The 27,326-nt window shown below is 46.7% G+C and overlaps 1 protein-coding gene and 1 long non-coding RNA gene across 4 annotated transcripts; one reads left to right on the top strand and one right to left on the bottom strand.

The window, feature by feature from the left end:
• The first annotated feature begins 1,317 nt into the window (after positions 1-1,317).
• On the top strand, positions 1,318-4,174 carry LOC136483256 (uncharacterized). Of its 3 annotated transcripts, XR_010765380.1 has the most exons (5): positions 1,318-1,468; positions 1,809-1,928; positions 2,179-2,292; positions 2,792-3,184; positions 4,042-4,174. It is a non-coding gene; the product is annotated as an uncharacterized lncRNA (long non-coding RNA). The 3 variants fall into 3 exon arrangements; XR_010765379.1 differs by having other exon boundaries at positions 2,179-3,184; XR_010765381.1 differs by having other exon boundaries at positions 2,179-2,950; positions 4,042-4,109.
• Positions 3,157-26,185, bottom strand: LOC136483255 (receptor kinase-like protein Xa21). The gene is made up of 7 exons (XM_066480273.1): positions 25,290-26,185; positions 5,738-6,309; positions 5,533-5,683; positions 4,766-5,102; positions 4,473-4,621; positions 3,960-4,385; positions 3,157-3,873 (listed from the first exon to the last, which is right to left on the bottom strand). Exons 1-7 carry the CDS (start codon positions 26,131-26,133, stop codon positions 3,485-3,487), a joined length of 2,868 nt encoding a protein of 955 aa, XP_066336370.1. The 5' UTR covers positions 26,134-26,185; the 3' UTR covers positions 3,157-3,484.
• Positions 26,186-27,326: the final 1,141 nt, after the last annotated feature.

Raw genomic sequence — 27,326 nt, 5'->3', positions numbered from 1 at the left:
AAAGAAGACTAGGGTGCACCACCAGCCTCTCCCGAAGGGTAAACACGAAGACACCTTCAGGCGGTCCAAAACTAAGTCCTACTATGCCCAAGGAGGTGGTGGCAATATTTCGGAGGGTGGGCAGAAGCGAGGACATGGACACTAACCTAGAAAGTCAATTTCTACTTTGATTCCTATATGGACTTAAACTCAAAAGACCATAATGTCCCTATGATATTAGGGGTATGCTCCGGGGTAGGAGCGTTATGGTTATAGTCCTCGAGTGTAACTTTGGCACTATAAATAGTGTCCCTCTAGAATAAAGTAGGAACATATAGCTTGTTCGGCTGGTAGTTGCAGCAGAGCAGCAATCAGCCATACAACATTTGCATATTCTTAGCAATACTCATGCAGCAGCAGCTGGAACAGTGGTCTTGATAATCAGCCGAACAATCTGATAGTTCATTGATGACAACCCATCCCAAAACTCCAACTTTGTAACCATTTTCTCACCTGCACCATCCAAAAGTTTGGTCAATGACGATATACTTGATGTTCTAGCAAAAAAAAGTTGGGTATCCTCGCATACCCAGAAATCACTATAGCTCCACGCCTCCACCCCATAGCCATAGATGCCCAAGGGCAACCCGGTGGCATCCCTCAACTTTGCATTAAGCACCCACACGGCCACACCATCGAATGGAGATGGAAAGGGAGCACGAAAGAAGCTTGGAGGAAATGATTCAGGGAGAAAACTTGAACAACAACAACAACAAAGCCTTTAAGTCCCAAACAAGTTGGGGTAGGCTAGAGTTGAAACCCATCAGAAGCAATCAAGGTTCATGCACGTGAATAACTGTCTTCCAAGCACTCCTATCTAAGGCTAGGTCTTTGGGTATATTCCATCCTTTCAAGTCTCCTTTTATTGCCTCTACCCAAGTCAACTTCGGTCTTCCTCTGTCTCTCTTCACGTTACTATCCTGACTTAGGATTCCACTACGCACCGGTGCATCTAGAGGTCTCCGTTGCACATGTCCAAACCATCTCAATCGGGGTTGGACAAGCTTTTCTTCAATTGGCACTACCCCTAATCTCTCACGTATATCATCGTTCCGAACCCGATTCCTTCTTATATGACCGCAAATCCAATACAACATACGCATTTCCGCGACCCTTAGCTGTTGACAAACCGTGGCAATAATCCAAGGAGTTAAAAATGTTTTTCCTTCGTCTTTTGAGCAAGGCAAGAGAAAGTTGGACTGCCCATGAAAGCCCACTTCCCACTTCTCCGGGCCAATCTGTACTCCCTTCCCCTTCCCTTCCCTTCTTCCCCTTCACCTCCCCTGCTCATTGGCAGAGCACGGAGCCAGGGGCAGGCACGGAGGCGGGATCTCGTCTCGACGGCTGGGGCACTCCGGCACAGCGATAATAGGATGACCCCCGCGCAGGGCCTCCCTTCTACATCGTCAAGGACGAGATCCAGGACTCGGTGAGCTGCTCACCTTCTGCCCGCCCTCTGGTCCCCGTTCCTCCATCCGCCCGTTTCTTTCGTTGTTCGGAACCACGAGGGTCTTCTTTGATGCTCACCCGTCCGCGCTGCAGAGTTTGTGCGTGTAGTGAGTCGCGGTGGCATGGTAGGGTAGGGAGCAGTGAATCGAGCAGAGTTGGCGGCTGGCGCCGTTTTCTTGGCTGTATGCAGATGTTCGAAGAAATAGCTGTTACACCACTAGTCGTCATATTTTGATTCCTAGACTAGAATTCATACATTGCGTACCCATTTATGCTGCATATGATATGACTAAAGCTTCCTTCTTTTCCTGTTATTGTAGGGAATGACAAAGTGCAAGGTGCATTACACCAATAGGAAGCATACACCTGAATTGAACATGGGAGAATATTTTTTATCTGAACAAAGAACTGCTGAACCAGCTGAAAGTATCCAATGGCAGGTGCATGGAATGGAGTTGCCTCAGCATTTGGATTGTTGTTATTCTAATTTCCAATCCATGCTATTCAGAAGGATTTCCATGTTAGACATTTTCCTTTGCATGCTTGCTACACCTCAGGCAGCATCACTATCAGCCGCTCATGTAGTGCTGTTATTATGCTAAGTACCAGAAAGGTTATCGTAAAATTACATCTACTTATTTTGTTGTACCGCCAATGTCCTTTACTCACTTGGATATAATTTCGAATAAGGTGGGTGAACTGGAGAAGGCAATTTCAGAGTTTGAGAGAGATCCAGCATACTACAGACTTAATGAGGCCAAAATTGGGAGGAGAAAAGGCTGGACTAGAACTGCACATAATGAGGTATTTTTCACAGGAGTTCTCAGTGCTGTGAACATATTTAAACCATAATTTCACTGCGAAGACATATCCATGTATTATGGGGCATCTCATGAGGTTGCATATTTAAAGTGGAATGTCGAAACTGGAAGACGAAAGATAGTGTTTGGATGTTCCACCAATCCTTCTGGATCAATCAGATCCAAGAAGCACGTTGCGCAAGACAATGATGAATTTATTGCTTCAGAATCTGATCAGCAGATGCTCCTGGTAGGGTAATTCCATGAAACTTAGCTTGTTGCCTAAGTGTATATTGCTGTAGTCAAGCTTAAATGAAAAGAAGAACTAAACTTCTGCTGCATGGAAGATAATGAATACTAAACATGACCCCTCCATGTTCATGATAAAATTCTTGTTTTCTAAAAAAAGAAATCCATTAGTCAGGCGTTGTGAAGCCTGCTTACTAGTTTCAGGGTTAGGTGTCTACGTTGTCCTATGTCAGTCAGTCACGCTCGGCTTGCAGTTTCTTCCCCATGGAGCGTCAGCCACCCTGCAACATCGCCACTAGCTGCTGCTTCAGCGTTCCACCAACCATCGGACTCGACACATGCAGCAGCCGGCAGCATCAACCCCTGCACATCCTATGGCAATTGCCGTCTAGTTCCACCACTACTTCTACCTGGTACGCTACTCGACACTGGAGCTACGTAAATGTCGATCTCCTTCCTAGAGATCTCTTCGATTGCTGCTTGCTACTTGTACAGAAGTTGCAAAAAGAAATAACTCAATGAGGGATGCAAGCCTACAGATAACTGAGTCTGCAAATGAGTAGATTACAGGGCATGGAAATTTTTAATGTGCCTAACTGAGGGGAATTGTTTCCTCTTAGCAGTGATTAAATGATTATAATATACAGGTATGAAAATAGAGCAATATGCATACCATTACTTTGCATGACATGACATCATCAATTTTACTTGGAATAGGAGGTGAAGCTTTCCTAAAATGACTAAACTAAGATAGTTGGTAACAAGGAGTTGGAAAAACCATAGCTTTCTTGTTAAATGCTTCTGCTAAAGTCTTTTCAGCTTCCAGCATCTTCTTCAAAACTTAAATGACTGGTTTGCACACACCATTACTGATCCTCGATAATTTATGATGTGTCTCATGCACAAGCACAACCATGAATACAATATGCAAGTGATTTGCTGCTAATTCACCAAGAAGATCTCTGATGCATGCAGAACTTTTGTTTAATTGCCTGCAACTCTCTCAGTGCATCTCCAATATTAATGCGATCAGTTGGTGTCTCCTCCGAGCACATAATTCCAACCTTCAGAACCGAAACGATGCAACCAATTTCATTCTCTTCAGTGCCATGATAGTTCTGTGCTATTCCTTTAACACTCTCTGTTGCTCTTAGTAGGTCTTGGTCAATGACATTGGCTGCTTGATCTGACAGTGCCATTTCTACATGCCTATGAAGGCTAAGAGCTTCCCCAAACTCAGAGCTTGTTGGTCTTTTTCCAGTGAACATCTCCAGCAATAGTATACCATAACTGTAGACATCACCATGGATCAAGACTTCATTGCCCAGTCCATACTCTGGATTCAACAAACACTGTGTTAGATGGAAGGAAATTTTAAACAGATGGCTTCACTATAAATTAAATGAGTAGAATTATGCGCACCTGGAGCAACATAACCAATTGTTCCTCTTACTGCACTCCATCCAGTTGATCTCTCTAACTTGTCAATGTGTTCTTGATGTAGGAACCTTTCAAGCCCAAAATCGCCAACATGTGCAACCATGTTGTTGTCAAGAAGAATATTGCTCGGCTTGAGGTCACAGTGAATAATTGGAAATGGTTTGTGATGGTGCAAGTAGTCAACTGCAGAAGCTACATCAATGGCAATTTGGAGTCTCCCAATAAGATCTAGAATCTTGGGTTCACCATCTTCCTCCAGATGCTTGTGTAGCCACTGGTCTAAATTTCCATTTGGCAGATACTCAAATACAAGTGCCTTGAAATCAGCACCTCGGTAATCAATGCTTGAGCACACTGTTATAACCCTTACAAGGTTCCGATGTCGAACACATCTCAAAGCCTCACATTCTGCATCAAAACTTCGAGTTGCACCAGCTTGTTGCAAGTTGAGCATCTTCACTGCAACCACCACTTGTTGGGCACAGATTTCCATTGTCCCCTTGTACACTGCACCAAAGCTGCCTACTCCAATGAGGTTCCTGGATGTGAAATCACTTGTTGCTTTGGCCAATTCGGCATAAGAAACTCTGATGTGTTTCTCACTGGATAGTGATACGTGCGGGTTTGCTCTTCTAAGGTTACTCCTATTGCATAACACGAACAATGCAGATAGTATGGCAAGCAGAATTGCACTGCTTACGATGATAAACATGACAATCTTTGAAGATAGCTTCTTTTTGGCAATAGTGGAACATGCTCTTAACTTGAATTGAGGGATTCCACCACACAAATCACTGTTTCCCATGATTGAGGTTGCTGTTGTATTAAGAAATATTCCACCATTTGGAACTTCACCTTCAAAACCATTGAATGAAAGATTCAAACTAGAAAGACCTGTCATACCACTGAGGAAGTTGGGAATTCTGCCAGATAAATTATTTCGAGAAAAATCAAGGACTTGGAGACCCCTTAACTGTCCTAGAGTTAAGGGAATTGTTCCCTCAAGGAAGTTCCCGGACATATTGAGATATTGTAAGCTTTGGCACTCCCCAATGGTGGTAGGAATCTTATCTGAAATCATATTATCAGAGATATCGAGTTCAACTACATTCTTGAGATTTCCCACTTCCAAAGGTAAAGTCCCAGTTAATGAGTTATGTGCAAGATTCATTAAGCTTGGTAAGGTTGAGATGTGAAAAAGTTCCTTAGGTGTGGGACCAGAAAGATTGTTAAAAGAGAGATCAAATGCTTCTAAAGGACAATTGCTGAGAGTAGAAGGTATGGCACCGCCGAGTGCATTAGTACTGAGGAAAAGGGTAGTGAGTTTGGTGAGATTTCCAAGAGTCACTGGGATGGATCCTGACAAATTGTTATTTGTCAAATAATCTATTCAACTTCTGAAGTTTGCCGAGAGATGGTGGAATAGGGCCACGTAGAAGATTATTTTCCATGTCAAGGTAATCCAGGTTGATGAGGTTTCCTATCGCTTCAGTTATTGTTCCTTTTATATAGTTGGATGCTATGCCAAGGAACTCCATTTGTGTTGACAGATTACCAATTGATTCTGGTAGCACTCCTTTGAGCCTGTTCATACTAACATCCAGTACAATCATATTGCTACAATTCGTTAAAGTAGTCAAGAAACTCCAATCAGCATCATTTGTTGCTTCAAGCTGATTTCCCATAAAATTCACTACAGACAGCAACTCTTGGCGATTTCCCAAGCATTGTGGAATTGTTCCAGATAAAAAATTATCTACTGTTTGAATCATCTTAAGCATGGATGCATTGCACAAGGATTGTGGGATCAGACCATGAAAATGATTATCGGATACAAGGAACTGCTGTAGTTTGGAAAGCTTATTGCCCATGTCAGGTGGAAACCCCTCAGTGAGGCTGTTGTTTTGTATGTTTAGCATTTTAAGAGAGGAGAGGTTGAACATCGAAAGTGGCAAAGGGCCTTCTAGCTGATTATTCTCTAGGTAAAGTTCAGTAAGGGCATGCATGTTTTTGATGGCATCAGGAATAGGACCTACAAGTTTGTTATTTGCCAATGAAATGGACGAAAGCAACTGAAGGTTCCCTAAAGATTCTGGAATGCATCCCCCAAGGCTATTTCTCTGAAGGTTTAAAGATACCATGGAGGAGAGATTCCCTAAAGGAGGGATGGTTCCTTGAATGTTGTTTGCCGTGAGATCAAGTTCCCTGAGAGATGACATGCCTTGCAAGGAGGGTATGCTCCCTGCCAGTTCATTCTCGTAGGCGTTAAGAACTGTTAAAGCCGAGAGGTTCCCTAGCGAAGTGGGAATGGGGCCTGAGAGCTGATTGGAACCTGTTAGGATCGATGTGAGTACCTTTATGTGTTTCACCCGTAGATCCGTAGTTAGGCTCCACGACCTTGCGGAGCTTCACCGCAACGACAGCGTGGACGTCGATGCCGCCCTGGATGCAGCCTCGCGGACGCCAGTGCACGGCGTGGTGGTGAGGCAGTGGGGCGTCGGAGAACCTGCATAGGCGCGACGGTAGTGGTGGTGAGGCAGTGGGGCGTCGGAGAACCTGCATAGGCGCGACGGTAGTGGTGGTGGCGGGCTCATCCCGTCGCTAGCAGCACGCTTTAGGATCGGATTAGGGTTTCTCTTTGGGTGGGTGTGGCGGCTCCGGTCAACCTCGTAGTCCGAGCCCTCACCCCCACATTCCTTTTATGTGTGCCGTGCGACAGGGGCCCTCCAACCGAGTTAGGGTTGGGCTCCCCCGATCAGGGAGCAGAGATAGGGCCCAATAGGCCGTTGGGCCTATTGGTGGAGATCAACTAACATTCTCCCCCTTGATCTTATTCCATCTTTCACTTTCATATCATTTGCTTTTGTTCATTCCATTACAGATTAGCTCATAGAGCATGTCTCATCGTCACGGTCCATTGCCAATAGACTTAACAGCTACAACTTACTACTCTGTTCTGAAATAGATACTTATCTTTGGGCCTACTTTTGTCCAGGAATATTTTAGGCTTTCCCTTAAACCCAAGCTAGCTACATGTTCTCTGAACACCATGTCCTCTGAACATGTTGGGTGGTAAGCCTATTGTAAGCGGATCCGCGAGCATCCTTTCTGTTCTTATATGCTCAAGACTTATGACTTGATCCCGGACTTAATCTTTCACAACATAATACTCTATGTCAATGTGTTTGGCAGCACCACTTGACTTATGTTGTGAGCATCCTGTACTGATAGATTATAATCATAGTATTACTTTAGTGGTCTATAGATGTCGTCAACCACCTTCAAAACCGGGTATAAACTTCTTTAGTTAGTTCACCTGCCCGTTGCCTCATAACACGCTACAAACCGTCATACATTGTGGACGATGTAGTGACAGTTTGCTTTGAGCTTTTTCATGAAATAGCTCATATTTGCGAGATGATAGAAAATCCATGTCTGGATATGTATTCACTCGCATAATCAGAATCTGAATATCCCACCATGTGGAGTCAATCAGATCTTCTATATGTCATCATGAGGCATTTCGTTCCTTGCAAATAATGCAAGACTTTCTTTACTAATTTCAGTGTTCTATTCCAGAATTGCTCTGGAATCTGCCAAGTAAAACCCGGTAACAAATGCAAAGTCAGGGCGCGTACATACTTGAGCATGTTGCAAGCTTTCGACAGCTGAAGCATATGGAACCACTTTTACTTTATCGATTGAGCTCATATTGGTTCATAGGGCATTGAAAATTCCCATATCTGTCGCCCTTGACTATAGGAGCAGGTGATGGACTATATTTGTGCATACTGAATTTCTTTAAGATATTTTCCATGTATGCCTTTTGTGATAGTCCTTATACCATTTTTCTTCTATCTTGGTGAATCTCGATCCCTAGAACGAACGAGGCTTCGCCAAGATCTCTCATATCAAATTTCTTTGTTTCCAGTAGTAGACTGACATCACTACTAGCAAGTAAGATATCATCTACATACAGGACAAGGAAGATAAACTTCCTATTCTTAAACTTTGCATAGACACAATTGTCCTCTACCTTCTCTTTAAAACCCAAAATTCTTTATTGTCTGATCAAACTTCAAGTACCACTGTTTTGAAGCTTGTTTTAATCCATAAATGGATTTCTTTAGGCGGCATCACATTCGTTCTTTTCCTTCCATAACAAAACCTTTCGGTTGTGCCATATGAACATTTTTCTCCAAGTCTCTGTTGAGAAATGCCGTCTTTATATCCATATGATGTAATTCTTAATCGTAATGTGCCACTAATGCCATTATGATTTTGAAGGAAACTTTACATGAGACTGGAGAAAAGGTCTTATTGTAATCAATCACTTCTCTTTGCATAAAGCCTTTTGTCACAAGTCACACTTTATATGTCTCTATATTCCCTTGAGAGTCATGTTTAGTCTTGTAGACCCATTTACAGCCTACTGTTTTGACTCCTTTAGGAATTATTTTCAAATCCCAAACTTTATTGACATTCATCGATTTCATTTCATCTTCCATGGCCTCAAGCCACTTTGATGAATGATCACTTCTCATGGCTTCTTCAAATGAGGTGGGATCATCCTCCATTTGAAATTCCTTAGTGTTATACATTTCATAATCAGCAGAAATAGCTGATTTTCTAACTCTTTGAGACCTTCTAGGGGCCTCCACATTTGGCACATCTACTCTTTGAGGCTGTTGTTGCTCCCCTCATGTGTGGCAATAGATTCTATAGGATCCTGAAGAACAGGTTTCTCATTTTCATTCATTTTTGCCACAGGTGGAATAACAACAGGTGCTGACACTATAGTGTCTTGCACTGTCGGTGCAGCGACAGCATGTAGTGAGAAAGTTGACTCATGAATCATTGGAGTGGGCGCACACACCCGCTTCACTTCAAGGTCAATTTCTCGAGCTACCATGCTCTCCCTCATCTTTTCATCCTCTAGGAAAAACAGCGTGTCTCGTTTCCACAAACTTTGTGTGTCTCTATGGACAGTAGAAACAAAAACCTTTTGACTTTTCTATGTGGGGAGCCCTGCTGAGGCTAAAGTATTTAACCCAAACAAATGGCAACTTACTGTTTTGGGATATAACTTCCTAATGTTTGGGTTAAATACTTTAGCCTCAGCAGGGCTCCCCCACACACACGCAAGTGGTTTAGTGAGGGTACACTTTCTGTCCACAACTCATACGGTGTTTTGGGCACCGATTTACTTGGTACTCTTTTGAGAATATGAATGGGGTTTTTAACACCTCCATCCACAGGCTCAACTGTAAGGTGTAGTAAATTATCATATTGCCCACCATATCCATCAGGGTACGATTGAGTCTTTTAGCTACTTTATTCTGCTGAGGTTCGCCCGGTATAGAATACTGGGCTACTATGCCATTCTTTTAGGGTATGCCGACCGTAGTACTCCACCACGGTCAGACCTGACTGTCTTTAATCTTTAATATCTTAAATTTATCCAATACATCTTTTCTTTCTTTGATTGGATAAATATAGTCATAATAGGAGTAATCATCTGTGAATGTTATGAACGAATCATAACCATCCACACTCTTTATAGGAAAACCGACCACAGATGTCAGTGTGGATAATCAGTAAAATTCCTGTGCTTCGTTTGTCATCTTTCTTTATATACTTTCCTTTTATGCATTCTCTGCATTGTTCTTAATATGAGAGCTCTAATGGAAGAAGAATATCATTTTTAACTAGTCTTTCTATTCTCCCCCTCGAAATATGGCCTGAACGATAGTGCCATAATTTCGACAACGCATCGTGAGCTCTCTTATGCCACCATTTCCAGAGTGACTATCTGTCACCAGCTGCTTTATCAGCTGGATAGCACATGTCTTTGAAGAGCCAGTGAACTGACTCTTTATTCTATCGAGGTACTCGGTGACTGTGTCACACTCTGGGATTGAGCCCATAATTGCAGGTCCAATCATGTTCTTTATCACAGCCAAATATTTCTCGTTTGCAGTTGTGGCAGAACCGCCTAATCTAATGCCTCACAGGAGTGCTTGTCTTCCATTAGACACTAAGCACTCGAGGGAGAACACTAAATTACTCGATTCCGTCGGGCACACCCCAGGGGAGAACCCGAAACTCCACATTCCGTCGGATCACAAATGAGAGAATAAAGCTTACATCATTCGTAACCATTTCTTACATCACTTTTAATACAACGTCAGAGTATAATATTTATTAATATGACAGCGGGATAAAATCGTATTATCAGAGTTATAAACAATTTAATTGAACAGCGGAATAGAAACATGTGAACAGAGTTACAGCGGAAATAAACATCTATTAATGCCATGATGAAGTATTGATATATATAGACTACGACAACAGATTATGAAATTTTCATTTATAAAAGTATTTGGTGAGAGTTATAACTAACAACTACGATCGCAGCGTAAAGGAAATCCTCGCTGAGCCCACCAGAAGGAATCCACACACAAAGGTTAGATCTAGCATCCACCTGTCACCTGCAACAGGGGAAAATAAAACCCTGAGTACTCAATTGTACTCAACAAGACTTACCCGATAGGAGAAAAGAAAAGACTCCAAGGATATGCAAAGCTATTTGGCTTGTGGGTTCATTGCAATTGCAGGAAGCATTACTAAACGTGTGTCCCTATATTCGATTTTTATTAAAAGCCGCATTGGTTTATTAACTAACCATTCTATGTAAGCACCTGTGCTACTTTCAAGCAGGTGGTAAGCAATTAGATTTCCTTTGTCCATCTTCCATCTTTCATCTTTCAGTTCTTACTACGATGCTAAACCGTAGACAAGCCGTACCGGATAGCCTGGCGATTCGCGAATCAATGCCCCCAGCTGGGTACCCCGAAAACACACGCCCCGCTTGTACCCCGGGCACAAGCAGGACCAACCCATCATTCTCCTGTCCCGGGTGTCTAGGTCCCCGCCCAAACTAGGACTCCAAGCCCCCGCCCCTGAGTCCCGGACTCAGTGCGGCGCAAGGACCTCCTCCACCAAAACAAAACCCTAACAGTCGGTCCGGAAAGAGCCGGATCCGCGACAAGAGAGCAATAAGTCTTCCAAGCGCCCATACACAAGTATGTGCTCGGGATAATAAGTCTGTGACCTGCCTAGAGTCATATGCACGATCGGTCCTTAATCGATCAGACAGGGAAAACGGTGTAACCAAGCTATGACCCGCCTCCGCGGCGACACAACTTCTTACACCCACCAATACCCAAACCATATTCCTGTCCGGTCACCATTTTCCTTCCCACCATTTTATATATTTCAAGTGATAATCATATAGTAACATATTTCCTATATCTCGCGAGTGACAGGCAATCACTCGACTTTTACCGGAGTCCTGTAGCATAGCAATCTACACGATCCTGTCATACTAGTAAGACTCATAGGATAAAGATATATATATGCAAGTGGGTTTCATTAAATCCTCAAAACTTAATGCACAAATATAATTTAAACTGCAGAAAAGTAGGGGTTATGCACCGGGGCTTGCCTGGGTAAGATATAATCAGAAGTTAGCTTCCCATCATGGCGACATGATCTCCAAAAGCACCATTTCTCCAGCAACTTCCGACAACTCCGTGATCCACCGATGTCCCTATTATGATATGCAATGTAATGCCATGCAAAGATATAATTAATTGACCGCGATCGTGACTCGTATAAATACGCTTTACGCCTCTCAAGTTAACGGGCTAGTTCTAACTACGACCGTACTTAGCTACGTATCCATGTTGTCGAACAATGCATTATTTCTCAATAATTCTTTTAGTTATATAAACCAACGGTGTTTCTTTATTCGCAATAGGACATTATTATTTATCTAGCAACTAATTATTCTAGAGCTACAAAATTATGGTGAGCCGCTAATATTGCTAGGAACCTACTGTAAAGATTTCAGATCTAATACTATTACCAATTTGTCACGAAAGTTCCTACAAATTTATATTTTGCAATATTAATTATCTTAGATTAATTATATGGCTCATAAGAATATCATCAAACTATGTGAACAAAATACACTATTGGATGGATCATTATTTTAGGAACTCAACCAAACTGGTTTCGTAATTTTTGGACAACTACACAATTTGCTACTGATTTTACAAGTTTGCTTCAGCAGTAAATTAGAAAATACCTTAAAAATGAAACAAGGCCGTCGGCAATGAAACTAGCCCAGCAGCCTAGGCGGACGGGGGCGTGGTGGCCCAGTGAGACCGGTGGCCCACGAAGACACGCGGCCCAGGCGCGCGCGGCACAAGACCGGCCCAAGCAGCCAGCCGGCGGGACACAGCTGGAGCGGGCCAGCCCACGCGGGGCGCGCGGCACCAGGCCTGTCGAGACGTACGCGTGGGCCAACAGGGCTGGCAGCGCAGACGGCCCATCGATAGGCAGTTCTACTATGCGAAGCATGGACGAGGAAAAATCACTGGCCGCCGGCGGGACAGCTCCGGGACGGGAGCGTTTCGCCGGCTCTAGGCAGCAGGCAGGCCGGCATCGACGACGGCGGGGCGGCGCAGAAGGGCAGCGCGGCTGCTGCGGCATGGACCCCGGCTGGCGAGGCGCGGCCTCACGACAGCGCAGGCACGAGCGACCGCAGGCGCAGCCATGGCGGGAGTGCTTTACCAACGCGGGTGACGGCGGGATGCCAGCGCGCTGCTGCTCGGGCGCCGAGGAATCGCAGGACCGTGCGGGACCAGGGCACGCAGGGAGGTGAGGCGGTGGCGCTGTAGCAGTCGCGACGGCCGGCTCCACGGCACCGGCTAACATGGCGCGGGAGCAGACGACGGCGAGGCAACCGCCCGGGAGAGTAGCGCGGCTCGGCGAGCGGGAGAAACGCGGCAGCGCTCCAGGGCATGGTAGTCGCGGCTGGCGAGACAGCTCGGAACGGCGTGCTCGCGCGCTGAAGAGGCAGCGGGGCACGGTGCCTGGCCATGGCGGCGGACCGAGGCGGAGGGGAAGGAGAGGGGAATGGCGCTGCTGGCACAAGCAATGGGGCACGAACACGCTTGGCACAGGCGGAGCAGCGCTGCTGCGCAGCAGGCCCAGCGCAGGGCGTGAGGAGCTCGGCTGGTTGCGAGCGCCGGCATGTGGGATGACAGCGCGGTGGAGCGAGGCGAGGTTCGACCACGCGCGGGGTGATGGCTCGAGGAGGCACAGCGACGGCGGCCTGGCCGAGCAAGCAAGCCGAGAGAGAGCGAGGAGGGAAAAGGCCTTTTTCAGTAGTGAGGGCTCGGCTGCGGCGCTGTAAATGTGCGCTGGCCGCTGGTGCTAAAAAAAAGGGAAGCGTCGTATGTGCCAGAGGACAGACGCGGAGACAGGACGAGACGGCGTGGCGTGGCCGGCAGGAGTGGCAGCCTAGTGGAGAAAATAAAGAACGGCCGCAACACCTCCTCCACTGACTCGGTCACAGTGATGAAGAGGACGGAAGCATGAAAGAGACTGACATGATTGAAAAAAAAGACAGCCAGAGAGGAACAGTAAGAAGGAGACAGCAGCAGCTCGGACTGACGCCCAGAAGTAGGAAAGTTAACATGCATCCACTGTAAAACGTCTAAGCCTACATCGGTTGGTTATTAGCCGCTCCAGTACCATACGTAATGTAGAGACTTTTTGTTGGGATGCTATCACGTTTAAGTTTGACGTACTGTGCGAGAAGGGTGGTGTTTATGCAGGTCAGGATATGTAAATAATATACTCCACCATTATTACTAGTCACATCCTGGTGAGTGATGACCACACTATTATTATTATTGATTAAACAACTCTGGCGTATGGCGATGATTCTTCCGTGGAGAGCAACCTGTGCTTTCAATCAATTTGTTGTTCCATCCATAGGTGGCCAGGTCATTTGTCTTGTCAACAAAAGCTGAGTGATGCAGTGAGGCACATAATTCCTTGGTGTTTGTTTTAATCGATCTGGAGATAGCATGGTTCCATGATAGGAGCTCACTAACTCAAAGTTGTAAGCTTGTAGCTTGACTGGCCCCTGCTTTATTTGGCTCCATGCTCCGTCACTGGACAGCAAAGGCAGGCAAGCAAAGACAAAACCACTCGGCAGCATAACAAAGAAAGGGAGAGAGAGAGGCAATGCTGCCGACACGGAGGAGACCCGGCCAGACCTGCCTCGGCGCGAAAGAAAAAGGCAAGGTCTGAGCGCGTTCGGCTGAGCACGTGGCCCGGTTGGCGTCGACAAGTCCATAAACGTGCGCCAGCGTGTGGTCAAGTACAACAGTGACGCGATGAGACGCGAGGTGTCCGCGGCGACAGACTGAGCAGCCAAACCAGTGCATTGCACGCTATTTAAAGCAGACCAAAAACCATGTAAAAACCTGGCTAAAGCTAAACCGATTTTACAAACCTACAGTCCACACCACCGGCTATACAGCGAAGCAATCCGCGCAACAAACAGGACACCTGAGAGGAAAATATAAGCACGCCAACTTGGGTTCGTCACTCGAGCACCATTTCGCGAATTGAGTTACAGCGCGTTTCAAAAGAACTTTGGGATATTTTTGGGGTAATGTCGCAGCGTCAAACCAACCTACGAACTACACCAGACCTAGGTACTCACCGGGAACCATCAAGCTATACAAAAACATGGATAATTTGTTTTATCATTTTATGAGAGTTTTAAAACTTTAACACGAGAGATCGGTCAATTAATTTCTTTTAGTCCTTAGTTAAGGTGCTAAGCGAGCTCGTAACACCAGAGGTGTTACAACCAACCCCCTTAAAAAGAATCTCGTCCCAAGATTCGAAACTAGAACCAGAAAAGGGGAAACACGATTACATTCCGGAGATTAGGGATTACACGAAAGATTACACGACTTCGAATACTAAACCAGACGGGGATCTAGGGATACATGGTTAAGAGCAACTTGGTACAACCGAGATCTAATCCAGAAGTCGAGATAGACGAGGACAATGGAGAAACAACAAGATAATAATTATCCAAAACATGGCGTAGCACCAACAGATCCAGAAACAGTCGACTGAGAAGTAAAACATCGCGAACCCTAAGACCAACTAACCAAGAGATCTTGAACTTCTTCGACGAACCGGATCCTTCCTTCTTCTCAGATCACACTATCACCTTAGACTGCCGAACCTAGCTTCACAAGGTCGACTGGATTTCATAGCTCTGCTATGAATGTGAGAGGAATGGGAATAAAGAAGAAGAGCAAGGACCAAGGGGATTTTATAGTGGCGAACAGAGGTGGGAAGCAACACACCGGAGGCTATTGCGGTGGGGATGGGATACACAGATGGTGCATGCTGTGGAGATAAGGTCAGAGACATGGCGTGCTTCCTGTGCGAGCGGCGAAGGGGGAAATAAAGGAGAAGAGAGGAGGTCCGCTCGATGAGGCAGGCGTGCGGGCGGTCGTGTCACCAAAAGAAGAAGGAAAAGAAAGGGAAATGGGGGGGTCCGGTATGGGGACGAGGCACGAGAGTCGGAAGCCGACCGGATGATGGAAAAGGAGCAACGCACAGTGCACAAAGACGGTGTGCACTGCACGATGCCGCGGTCACGCGAAAACGAAACGATAATGGACCCGACATCGATGGCGTTCGCAGGGCATGCAGCGAAATAACCCGACATGCGTAGCACGGTCAACTAAGCACAGGGCTTGCGACAAAATGTCCACTCTGACTTTTGCAACTACTCCCGACTATCCACTGCTGACCTTCCTTGACCACATCCGTCTTTTCTGTAAACCCAGATCATGTCATACTTCCTTTCTCCAAACCATCTCCTTTTTACCTTGAAAGACACTTTTGCATCCCTATTATGGATTTCCCGTTTGAACACCCGAACATTTTCAAGGAGAAAACTTTAAAACAAAACAGTACGGCGGTGTAACTTGGTAAAGGTACTTGGTTAACAACCTCGATACCAGCGCGTGTCGAGCAGCGTCACATGTGGCAGCTGTTCCACATGGAGCCCTCGGTTTCGTCGCGGCACCATAAGCTTTTAACCAGGCAACTATCACCAACTTACACGCCATGAAGGCAGTGGGGTCATAGACCACAGAGTAAGGGGGTATCGCAAGGGAAAAATTCCACAACAAAGGTTTCTCTCCACAACAAGGGACAAGGAATTCAAATCCAACGACGGATTTGTTTTAAAAAGATTCAAGTGTTCTGTTGGGACATCCAAAGTTAGTCGATACAGTGTCCAATAACATCCAATCACGGCTGATCTGCTTGGCATCTGAATGACAACTTCTCTTGTAACCCACTTAATATCGCCCTTGAAAACTTGGAGCACGCCGAACGAGGCTTTAAAGTAAATGAACGCAATAAACACAGCGAAATAATTAAAATGCACGTTCCAACGATCTTATGCGGGTACAACGTACAGGCATTCAGGCTCCATTCTCGACATAGCATTCACCTACGGTCAGATGATCTCAACAACTACGGACGACGAACAACAAGTAAGAGTACAATATCGGGGGACAGCAACGAAAAACACTACTACTACGGGTATAGCATCCCAAGGCAACTACTCTATATCTTCTTATGGCAATGGCTGAGTGAGAGGAATCAAGGGCTCTGCTTCTAACACTTCCGACGGTGGAGGTGCTGGCGGTTCTGCATCACCGGTTCTTCTTCTCTCTGGCTGGTAGAGAGGGATCCCTTCCAAGATTGGGGCATCCTGCCTTCCATCAACCAGCGACCTCCGCTTGGCCCTAGTGAACAGATAGGCCTCACCCAGCTGATGGACATGCCGATCTTCAGCCTCCTTCAGAGATTCCTCCATGGTAGCCTCTCGGCTCTCAGCAGCTGCAGCGCTGGCATGCGCTTCGGCGAGCTGCACCTGGAGCATCCGATTGAAGACCTCGGCTTCCTCGGCGCGCCGAAGGCACGCCCTCAGCTCCAAGGCTTGTCGGTCATACTGCTCATCTAGAGCGAGTAGGTATGTGGTTAAGTGCACCATGGTGGGACTGTCCTCTTGCGCATCCCGCCCTTGCAAAGCCTCCATGCGAGCCCTCCATGCCCGCCGGTTCCTATCCAAAGGTGGAAAGAACCGCATGGGGGTACGGGCAATGGGCTCCTCATAGATCTGGCAGAGGTACCGTAAGGCTTTGCGGGCCACAACCTGGTAGGTGTCGGTGAAGCTAAACCCGGTGGCGGTCACACTCCAGGCTTCGGTGAGGTTAGGGAACTCTTCACTCTTCTCGATGTAGACTGTAACCTCACACCGCTCGGTGCCATGCTCCTCATACTCACGGCCCTCATACTCAGGGCGATCATTGACTTCGAGCTTTTGTAGGGTGGCATGCAGGATTTTGGGAAACCCCTCAACATTCAGGCAGTAGGTGCTAACCCAGGCTCCTGCCATCTCTGGCGGTGGTTGCAAGGAAGGCTGAGTGAAAAGCTGGCTCAAAGGAGAAGCTAAGCGAGCTAAAATGCGCTGAGTGGTGGTACCAATGGCTAAGCCAGGCTCTACTTATAAAGGCGGAGCGTTCAGTGGTCCTAGCGCGGTTCACCAGGGTTCCCGCGCGATATCACTACGGCGGATCGACCAAATTCCACGAGTTCGAGGCGAGCGACGTGCGATGTCATTACTGACTAGTACGACTGCAGGGCAAGGGTCCGACAAGAGCGCAGAAAGGGGTACGGGGAGACGTGGGTCACGACCGGCGCGAACCACGGGCGAACGCGAAACACGATGCCACAGTTCAGACCTAACTCTAGAATAGGACGAGACATTCGTGCACAATACGACACGTGTGACCCCTATGGACGGTGTATCTGCAAGTAATACGAGTACTACAATGCACAAACGGGATATGCATGAATGCGCGTCCTATACGTCCTTTCACCGTTGCCAACATATAGGGCAACCGTTCTCAGAATTTTGGCACATCGTTCTCTCCCTGTAACTAGTCAATACTATCGAACTATGCTCGAGTCAGTGTACCTACAGAAAACTTGATCAAGCCTATCTAAGTCAGCAGAGTGCCATATATCCTGGATACATAACCATAGTAATAGGGCTACGTATATAACTTCGCATGCAACGTCCTAACTTTTTGCAACAATGGGTTGTCAATTTTTAGTTTAGAAAAGGTTTTCGAAGCTTTATTTCCTCATTTATGCTCTGATACCACCCCCGATCTCTCGTGTTAAAGTTTTAAAACTCTCATAAAATGATAAAACAAATTATCCATGTTTTTGTATAGCTTGATGGTTCCCGGTGAGTACCTAGGTCTGGTGTAGTTCGTAGGTTGGTTTGACGCTGCGACATTACCCCAAAAATATCCCAAAGTTCTTTTGAAACGCGCTGTAACTCAATTCGCGAAATGGTGCTCGAGTGACGAACCCAAGTTGGCGTGCTTATATTTTCCTCTCAGGTGTCCTGTTTGTTGCGCGGATTGCTTCGCTGTATAGCCGGTGGTGTGGACTGTAGGTTTGTAAAATCGGTTTAGCTTTAGCCAGGTTTTTACATGGTTTTTGGTCTGCTTTAAATAGCGTGCAATGCACTGGTTTGGCTGCTCAGTCTGTCGCCGCGGACACCTCGCGTCTCATCGCGTCACTGTTGTACTTGACCACGCGCTGGCGCACGTTTATGGAGTTGTCGACGCCAACCGGGCCACGTGCTCAGCCGAACGCGCTCAGACCTTGCCTTTTTCTTTCGCGCCGAGGCAGGTCTGGCCGGGTCTCCTCCGTGTCGGCAGCATTGCCTCTCTCTCTCCCTTTCTTTGTTATGCTGCCGAGTGGTTTTGTCTTTGCTTGCCTGCCTTTGCTGTCCAGTGACGGAGCATGGAGCCAAATAAAGCAGGGGCCAGTCAAGCTACAAGCTTACAACTTTGAGTTAGTGAGCTCCTATCATGGAACCATGCTATCTCCAGATCGATTAAAACAAACACCAAGGAATTATGTGCCTCACTGCATCACTCAGCTTTTGTTGACAAGACAAATGACCTGGCCACCTATGGATGGAACAACAAATTGATTGAAAGCACAGGTTGCTCTCCATGGAAGAATCATCGCCATACGCCAGAGTTGTTTAATCAATAATAATAATAGTGCGGTCATCACTCACCAGGATGTGACTAGTAATAATGGTGGAGTATATTATTTACATATCCTGACCTGCATAAACACCACCCTTCTCGCACAGTACGTCAAACTTAAACGTGATAGCATCCCAACAAAAAGTCTCTACATTACGTATGGTACTGGAGCGGCTAATAACCAACCGATGTAGGCTTAGACGTTTTACAGTGGATGCATGTTAACTTTCCTACTTCTGGGCGTCAGTCCGAGCTGCTGCTGTCTCCTTCTTACTGTTCCTCTCTGGCTGTCTTTTTTTTTCAATCATGTCAGTCTCTTTCATGCTTCCGTCCTCTTCATCACTGTGACCGAGTCAGTGGAGGAGGTGTTGCGGCCGTTCTTTATTTTCTCCACTAGGCTGCCACTCCTGCCGGCCACGCCACGCCGTCTCGTCCTGTCTCCGCGTTTGTCCTCTGGCACATACGACGCTTCCCTTTTTTTTTAGCACCAGCGGCCAGCGCACATTTACAGCGCCGCAGCCGAGCCCTCACTACTGAAAAAGGCCTTTTCCCTCCTCGCTCTCTCTCGGCTTGCTTGCTCGGCCAGGCCGCCGTCGCTGTGCCTCCTCGAGCCATCACCCCGCGCGTGGTCGAACCTCGCCTCGCTCCACCGCGCTGTCATCCCACATGCCGGCGCTCGCAACCAGCCGAGCTCCTCACGCCCTGCGCTGGGCCTGCTGCGCAGCAGCGCTGCTCCGCCTGTGCCAAGCGTGTTCGTGCCCCATTGCTTGTGCCAGCAGCGCCATTCCCCTCTCCTTCCCCTCCGCCTCGGTCCGCCGCCATGGCCAGGCACCGTGCCCCGCTGCCTCTTCAGCGCGCGAGCACGCCGTTCCGAGCTGTCTCGCCAGCCGCGACTACCATGCCCTGGAGCGCTGCCGCGTTTCTCCCGCTCGCCGAGCCGCGCTACTCTCCCGGGCGGTTGCCTCGCCGTCGTCTGCTCCCGCGCCATGTTAGCCGGTGCCGTGGAGCCGGCCGTCGCGACTGCTACAGCGCCACCGCCTCACCTCCCTGCGTGCCCTGGTCCCGCACGGTCCTGCGATTCCTCGGCGCCCGAGCAGCAGCGCGCTGGCATCCCGCCGTCACCCGCGTTGGTAAAGCACTCCCGCCATGGCTGCGCCTGCGGTCGCTCGTGCCTGCGCTGTCGTGAGGCCGCGCCTCGCCAGCCGGGGTCCATGCCGCAGCAGCCGCGCTGCCCTTCTGCGCCGCCCCGCCGTCGTCGATGCCGGCCTGCCTGCTGCCTAGAGCCGGCGAAACGCTCCCGTCCCGGAGCTGTCCTGCCGGCGGCCAGTGATTTTTCCTCGTCCATGCTTCGCATAGTAGAACTGCCTATCGATGGGCCATCTGCGCTGCCAGCCCTATTGGCCCACGCGTACGTCTCGACAGGCCTGGTGCCGCGCGCCCCGCGTGGGCTGGCCCGCTCCAGCTGTGTCCCGCCGGCTGGCTGCTTGGGCCGGTCTTGTGCCGCGCGCGCCTGGGCCGCGTGTCTTCGTGGGCCACCGGTCTCACTGGGCCACCACGCCCCCGTCCGCCTAGGCTGCTGGGCTAGTTTCATTGCCGACGGCCTTGTTTCATTTTTAAGGTATTTTCTAATTTACTGCTGAAGCAAACTTGTAAAATCAGTAGCAAATTGTGTAGTTGTCCAAAAATTATGAAACCAGTTTGGTTGAGTTCCTAAAATAATGATCCATCCAATAGTGTATTTTGTTCACATAGTTTGATGATATTCTTATGAGCCATATAATTAATCTAAGATAATTAATATTGCAAAATATAAATTTGTAGGAACTTTCGTGACAAATTGGTAATAGTATTAGATCTGAAATCTTTACAGTAGGTTCCTAGCAATATTAGCGGCTCACCATAATTTTGTAGCTCTAGAATAATTAGTTGCTAGATAAATAATAATGTCCTATTGCGAATAAAGAAACACCGTTGGTTTATATAACTAAAAGAATTATTGAGAAATAATGCCTTGTTCGACAACATGGATACGTAGCTAAGTACGGTCGTAGTTAGAACTAGCCCGTTAACTTGAGAGGCGTAAAGCGTATTTATACGAGTCACGATCGCGGTCAATTAATTATATCTTTGCATGGCATTACATTGCATATCATAATAGGGACGTCGGTGGATCACGGAGTTGTCGGAAGTTGCTGGAGAAATGGTGCTTTTGGAGATCATGTCGCCATGATGGGAAGCTAACTTCTGATTATATCTTACCCAGGCAAGCCCCGGTGCATAACCCCTACTTTTCTGCAGTTTAAATTATATTTGTGCATTAAGTTTTAAGGATTTAATGAAACCCACTTGCATATATATATCTTTATCCTATGAGTCTTACTAGTATGACAGGATCGTGTAGATTGCTATGCTACAGGACTCCGGTAAAAGTCGAGTAATTGCCTGTCACTCGCGAGATATAGGAAATATGTTACTATATGATTATCACTTGAAATATATAAAATGGTGGGAAGGAAAATGGTGACCGGACAGGAATATGGTTTGGGTATTGGTGGGTGTAAGAAGTTGTGTCGCCGCGGAGGCGGGTCATAGCTTGGTTACACCGTTTTCCCTGTCTGATCGATTATGGACCGATCATGCATATGACTCTAGGCAGGTCACAGACTTATTATCCCGAGCACATACTTGTGTATGGGCGCTTGGAAGACTTGTTGCTCTCTTGTCGCGGATCCGGCTCTTTCCGGACCGACTGTTAGGGTTTTGTTTTGGTGGAGGAGGTCCTTGCGCCGCACTGAGTCCGGGACTCAGGGGCGGGGGCTTGGAGTCCTAGTTTGGGCGGGGACCTGGACACCCGGGATAGGAGAATGATGGGTTGGTCCTGCTTGTGCCCGGGGTACAAGCGGGGCGTGTGTTTTTGGGGTACCCAGCTGGGGGCATTGATTCGCGAATCGCCAGGCTATCCGGTACGGCTTGTCTACGGTTTAGCATCATAGTAAGAACTGAAAGATGAAAGATGGAAGATGGACAAAGGAAATCTAATTGCTTACCACCTGCTTGAAAGTAGCACAGGTGCTTACATAGAATGGTTAGTTAATAAACCAATGCGGCTTTTAATAAAAATCGAATATAGGGACACACGTTTAGTAATGCTTCCTGCAATTGCAATGAACCCACAAGCCAAATAGCTTTGCATATCCTTGGAGTCTTTTCTTTTCTCCTATCGGGTAAGTCTTGTTGAGTACAATTGAGTACTCAGGGTTTTATTTTCCCCTGTTGCAGGTGACAGGTGGATGCTAGATCTAACCTTTGTGTGTGGATTCCTTCTGGTGGGCTCAGCGAGGATTTCCTTTACGCTGCGATCGTAGTTGTTAGTTATAACTCTCACCAAATACTTTTATAAATGAAAATTTCATAATCTGTTGTCGTAGTCTATATATATCAATACTTCATCATGGCATTAATAGATGTTTATTTCCGCTGTAACTCTGTTCACATGTTTCTATTCCGCTGTTCAATTAAATTGTTTATAACTCTGATAATACGATTTTATCCCGCTGTCATATTAATAAATATTATACTCTGATGTTGTATTAAAAGTGATGTAAGAAATGGTTACGAATGATGTAAGCTTTATTCTCTCATTTGTGATCCTGATGACAAAAATGTGGAGTTTCGGGTTCTCCCCTGGGGTGTGCCCGACGGAATCGAGTAATTTAGTGTTCTCCCTCGAGTGCTTAGTGTCTAATGGAAGACAAGCACTCCTGTGAGGCATTAGATTAGGCGGTTCTGCCACAGCAGTGACCCACTTCCTATACTCAAAAGCCATAGGATATCTTTTGGGATTCAAAATCCCTTTCTTTAGTTGCCCAAGTGGCATCATTCTCTTTTTGTCTCCCTCACCGGTGCCACAATCTCAGTGGAACATGGTGAGGTGACTACCCAGTTCATCTTAGACAAGATGAAAACCAGGTCAAAACTTTTCTTAACATAAAATAACACATCATTTGCATGCCTTGATTCCAACGTTGGTCAAAATCAAAACATACAATTATTCTTATACACTAATTCTACATCACCGTTGGGTAGAAATAGAATTAATGCATAAATCTTTAACTTTGACAACTATTCTTAAACACTAATTCTACATCACCGTTGGGCAGAAGTAGAATCAATGCATAAATCATTAAAATTATCAACTTTTCTTATACACTAATTCTACATCACCGTTGGGCAGAAGCAGAATTAATGCATACATCATTAACATTACGATATTGTTATTAACAACGTTGGTCAGAAAATAACAACATCGTAATTCATGACAAATCTCTTTGTCTCTAATTAAATACCACATTGGTTCAAAATAACTGGAGAATTAACAATTTCTTTAGCAGTGGAAAAACTTTCTTTTCTTAAATTTTACCCACAGGGAAAATTGATTTTCCTATTTTCTTTAATCCATTAATCATTTTCCAGGAAATAAATATTTACTGGAAAAACTTTCTTTTTCTCCAGTTAAATACCATGTTGGTTCAAAAACACTGGAGAACTTACTTTTATTTAGCAGCGGAAAAAAAACTTTCATTCAATTTCTTGAATTTTTACCCACAGGTAAAATACCTTTTTCTATTTTTCTTTTGAGCCAATTTGTATTTTCAATTTTCCAGGAAAAAGAAAAAACCGAAACTGGGCTCTTGCTTTTCCTGTGTCGGCCCAAAATGGCAAGGCGGCCCACGGCCCACGCCCGCGTGGGCACTTCCCACGCTCTCCCCCGCGCCCAGGCCGCAACCTGGGCCTAGGCCGGGAATTCGGCCTGGCGCGCGCAGCCGCCTGGGCTGAAAGCCAGCCCGCTCGATCTGAGCCGTCCGATGGGGATCGACGGCTGCACGTCGATTTCGCGCAGTTAAAAACCCCCGACGCCGCGCGCCCGGGGAAAACCCTAGCTTCATTCGCCTCTTGCCCTTCTCTCTCTTCGCTCGCCGCTCTCTCTTCTCTCTTCCTCAGCGTAGCCGCAGCCACCGAGAGGACACCGAGCGGGAGTGAGCAGCGAGCCACGGCACCGTCGCCGGCCCCCTCGCCGGCGCGCGTGCTCCCCGACGGGTGAGCACGTCGCCGTCGAGTGGCCTGGCCGCGGCCTTTTCTTCTTTGGCCGAGCCCGGCAAAAAATCTTCCCGGCTCGGTCTTCTTCTCCCTCGCCGGCGAAAGGCTGGTTCGGCTCCCTTTTCCCTTCTTCCCCGTCCCCTTCTCACCTCTGGGATTAACCCGTGGTGGGGTGGGGTCAAGATCTAGTGTTAGGGTTGCGCTTTTCGATTCGATTCGATTCTGCCGATTCGTTTTTTTCTGTTCTTTTGATTTCTTTCTTTTCTTTGACATCCGAATGGATCTAGGGTTAGGTTATGTTTTCTTTTATTTCTTTTCTTTTCCCTTGTTTACCCGAATAGATTATCCCCGTTCTAGGGTTAGGGTTTCGGCTCTGTGAGCCTAGGGCCCTATTTCTTCTCTGATCCGAATGGATCTAGGGTTAGGGTTCGTGTGCCGACCCCTCTCTTCTTTTTCCTTTTCTGTTTTCCTTTCTTTCTTCTCGGTGATTCGTTCTAGGGTTAGGGTTCTTGAGATCCTAATCCTCTTTCTTTACTGCTTCTCTGATCCGAACGCGGATCTGTTCTTTCTCCCCGCGCGGTGGCGGTGGTGACCGGGTTCCAGTGACATCCGCCACCCCCGGTCCCTTTTCTTTGCTTTTACCCGGTTAGGGTTAGGAATACACACTTGTAACATGCTCTGGTACCATTGTTAGGATCGATGTGAGTACCTTTCTGTGTTTCACCCGTAGATCCGTAGTTAGGCTCCACGACCTTGCGGAGCTTCACCGCAACGACAGCGTGGACGCCGATGCCGCCCTGGATGCAGCCTCGCGGACGCCAGTGCACGGCGTGGTGGTGAGGCAGTGGGGCGTCGGAGAACCTGCATAGGCGCGATGGTAGTGGTGGTGAGGCAGTGGGGCGTCGAAGAACCTGCATAGGCGCGACGGTAGTGGTGGTGGCGGGCTCATCCCGTCGCTGGCAGCACGCTTTAGGATCGGATTAGGGTTTCTCTTTGGGTGGGTGTGGCGGCTCCGGTCAACCTCGTAGTCCGAGCCCTCACCCCCACATTCCTTTTATGTGTGCCGTGCGACAGGGGCCCTCCAACCGAGTTAGGGTTGGGCTCCCCCGATCAGGGAGCAGAGATAGGGCCCAATAGGTCGTTGGGCCTATTGGTGGAGATCAACTAACAGAACCTATACCCAGATAGACGAGGTTGACCAGGCTGCCAATCTGCGACGGGATTTCTCCTGTCAGGTTGTTGAACTCTACCACCAAAAGTTTGAGGCTTGCAAGGCTCGTAATGCTGGAAGGGATTCTTCCTGTCAGTGTATTCTTGCCAAGGACGAGTTCCTCGAGATTTAGGAGTGCTGCAAGCTGCCTTGGGATCAGCCCCTGCAACTTGTTGCTGTATAGCTGGATGCTCCTGAGCTGCTTGCAGCTGGAGAGCGATGGAGGGATGGACCCTTGGATGGAGTTATAGTTGAGCTTGAGATACCTGAGCTCACGAAGGTGGCCAAGCTCCGGAGGCAGCGTGCCGTGGAGGCGGTTGCTGGGAAGATCAAGCCGCCTCAGGTAGGTGAGGTTTCCCAGTGCAGGGCTCACCTTGCCGAGGAGGCCGAGCTCTGGCAGTGCCAGTGTGACGACACGGCCACGGCGGCGTCCCCTCGTGCCACACGCCACGCCGCGCCATTGGCACACCGGCGTGGATCCATTGCTGCTCCACGACGCTAGAGCCTGCAGTGATGGGCCACTCATGAGCGACTTGAAGGACAGGAGCGCGTGGCTGTCGACAGCGACATCCCTAGGGTCACCGGATAGGGAGGACGATGCCACAGGGCTGGCTGAGATCGTGAGGAAGACAAGGGCTAGCAAGAGAGACGATGTGAGAGGTTCTGCCATTGCTGGGAGCAATGGCGCAGAAGCAAGCAAGCCAAGGAGTAATGGACTGGAATGGAATGGACACTGACCGTCACAGGTCACACAGCAGCATCGGAGTTGAGATAGTTGAATATATGTGGAGATTGAGGGAATGCACATAGGAAACTAAAGTGCCGCCGGTACATTATGGACTGCGCTCTAATAACTCCAACTCCATTCCTATGAGCCAAATGGGACAGCTCAAGGTTTTGAGTTGGAAGACTGCTCGTCTACAATGGTTGCTGTCTAGACGTGGAGGAGACCTGATACATATAGCCTATAATTTAATGCCAGCTACTTTCCTCATACTCTCTGGGATAAAAATAGATATTATTTGAATTCATATCCGTTAAAACATGTAATATGGATATACGTATTTGTATCCGTTTGTAATGTGGATGTTAAATGGATGCATACAAATTCGTTTTCAGTATTATTTTCAATCCATTTTTAGATCCGTATTCAACAAAAATATGTAACATCCGACATTTGTCCGTATTCACGAAGAATAAGTTATAATGAATCTAATTAAAAGTTTTCTCTGCATAGTTACTAACTAATTATCTAATTTTAATATCACTAATGATGCATTGAAACTATTTAATGGTATATCTATAATAACTTTTCAATGTTAATTTAATACTTTCAATGATACATAAAGATTTAATTAATTTAGTACTTTTCTAATTTAGTTTAAACCTAATTTATTTGTTGCTGTAAATTATTTTAATACTTTAATATCTTTTTTATAGATTTAAATAGAGGATTTGTTCTACTGTTGTCTCTAAGAAATCTATCAGGCTCGTTTGGATTCTTGGAATTGAATTCATTCTAATAAAAATTTAGGCATAGATTAATTAAGCTAATATAGTTATATATGGAATATATTTGTATATTTATTGTTAGGCATATAAGGGACATACTTATATGCTGTATTTCTATTGTAGAGAAGTGAGTTCAAGAGTGTGCTATAAGCTGGAGAATAGAATTATAACATAGTGATCTATAAAATCCATTTCCATCTTCCATCTAAAAAATTGACATAGGCTTATTTTTTAGCTTAAGAATGGTATGGAATGTCAAATTCTAAGTCAAATAGTCTAATCCATTAGATAAATTTCAATATCTCCAAAATAAAGGGATCCAAACGGCCTCTCAGGCCTTGTTTAGATCGCCTCAAAATTCTAAGTTTTTTCACTCTCTCTCCATCACATCAATTTTTGGACGTATGCATAGAGCATTAAATGTAGGTAAAAAAATAACTAATTGCACAATTTGGTTGTAAATCACGAGACGAATCTTTTGAGTCTAGT

Source organism: Miscanthus floridulus, chromosome 9 (assembly GCF_019320115.1).
Source record: "Miscanthus floridulus cultivar M001 chromosome 9, ASM1932011v1, whole genome shotgun sequence".
In the NCBI taxonomy this organism is placed as follows: domain Eukaryota; kingdom Viridiplantae; phylum Streptophyta; class Magnoliopsida; order Poales; family Poaceae; genus Miscanthus; species Miscanthus floridulus.
The sequence above is the reverse complement of the archived record's forward strand: the minus strand, read 5'-3'. Positions and strand labels throughout refer to the sequence as shown.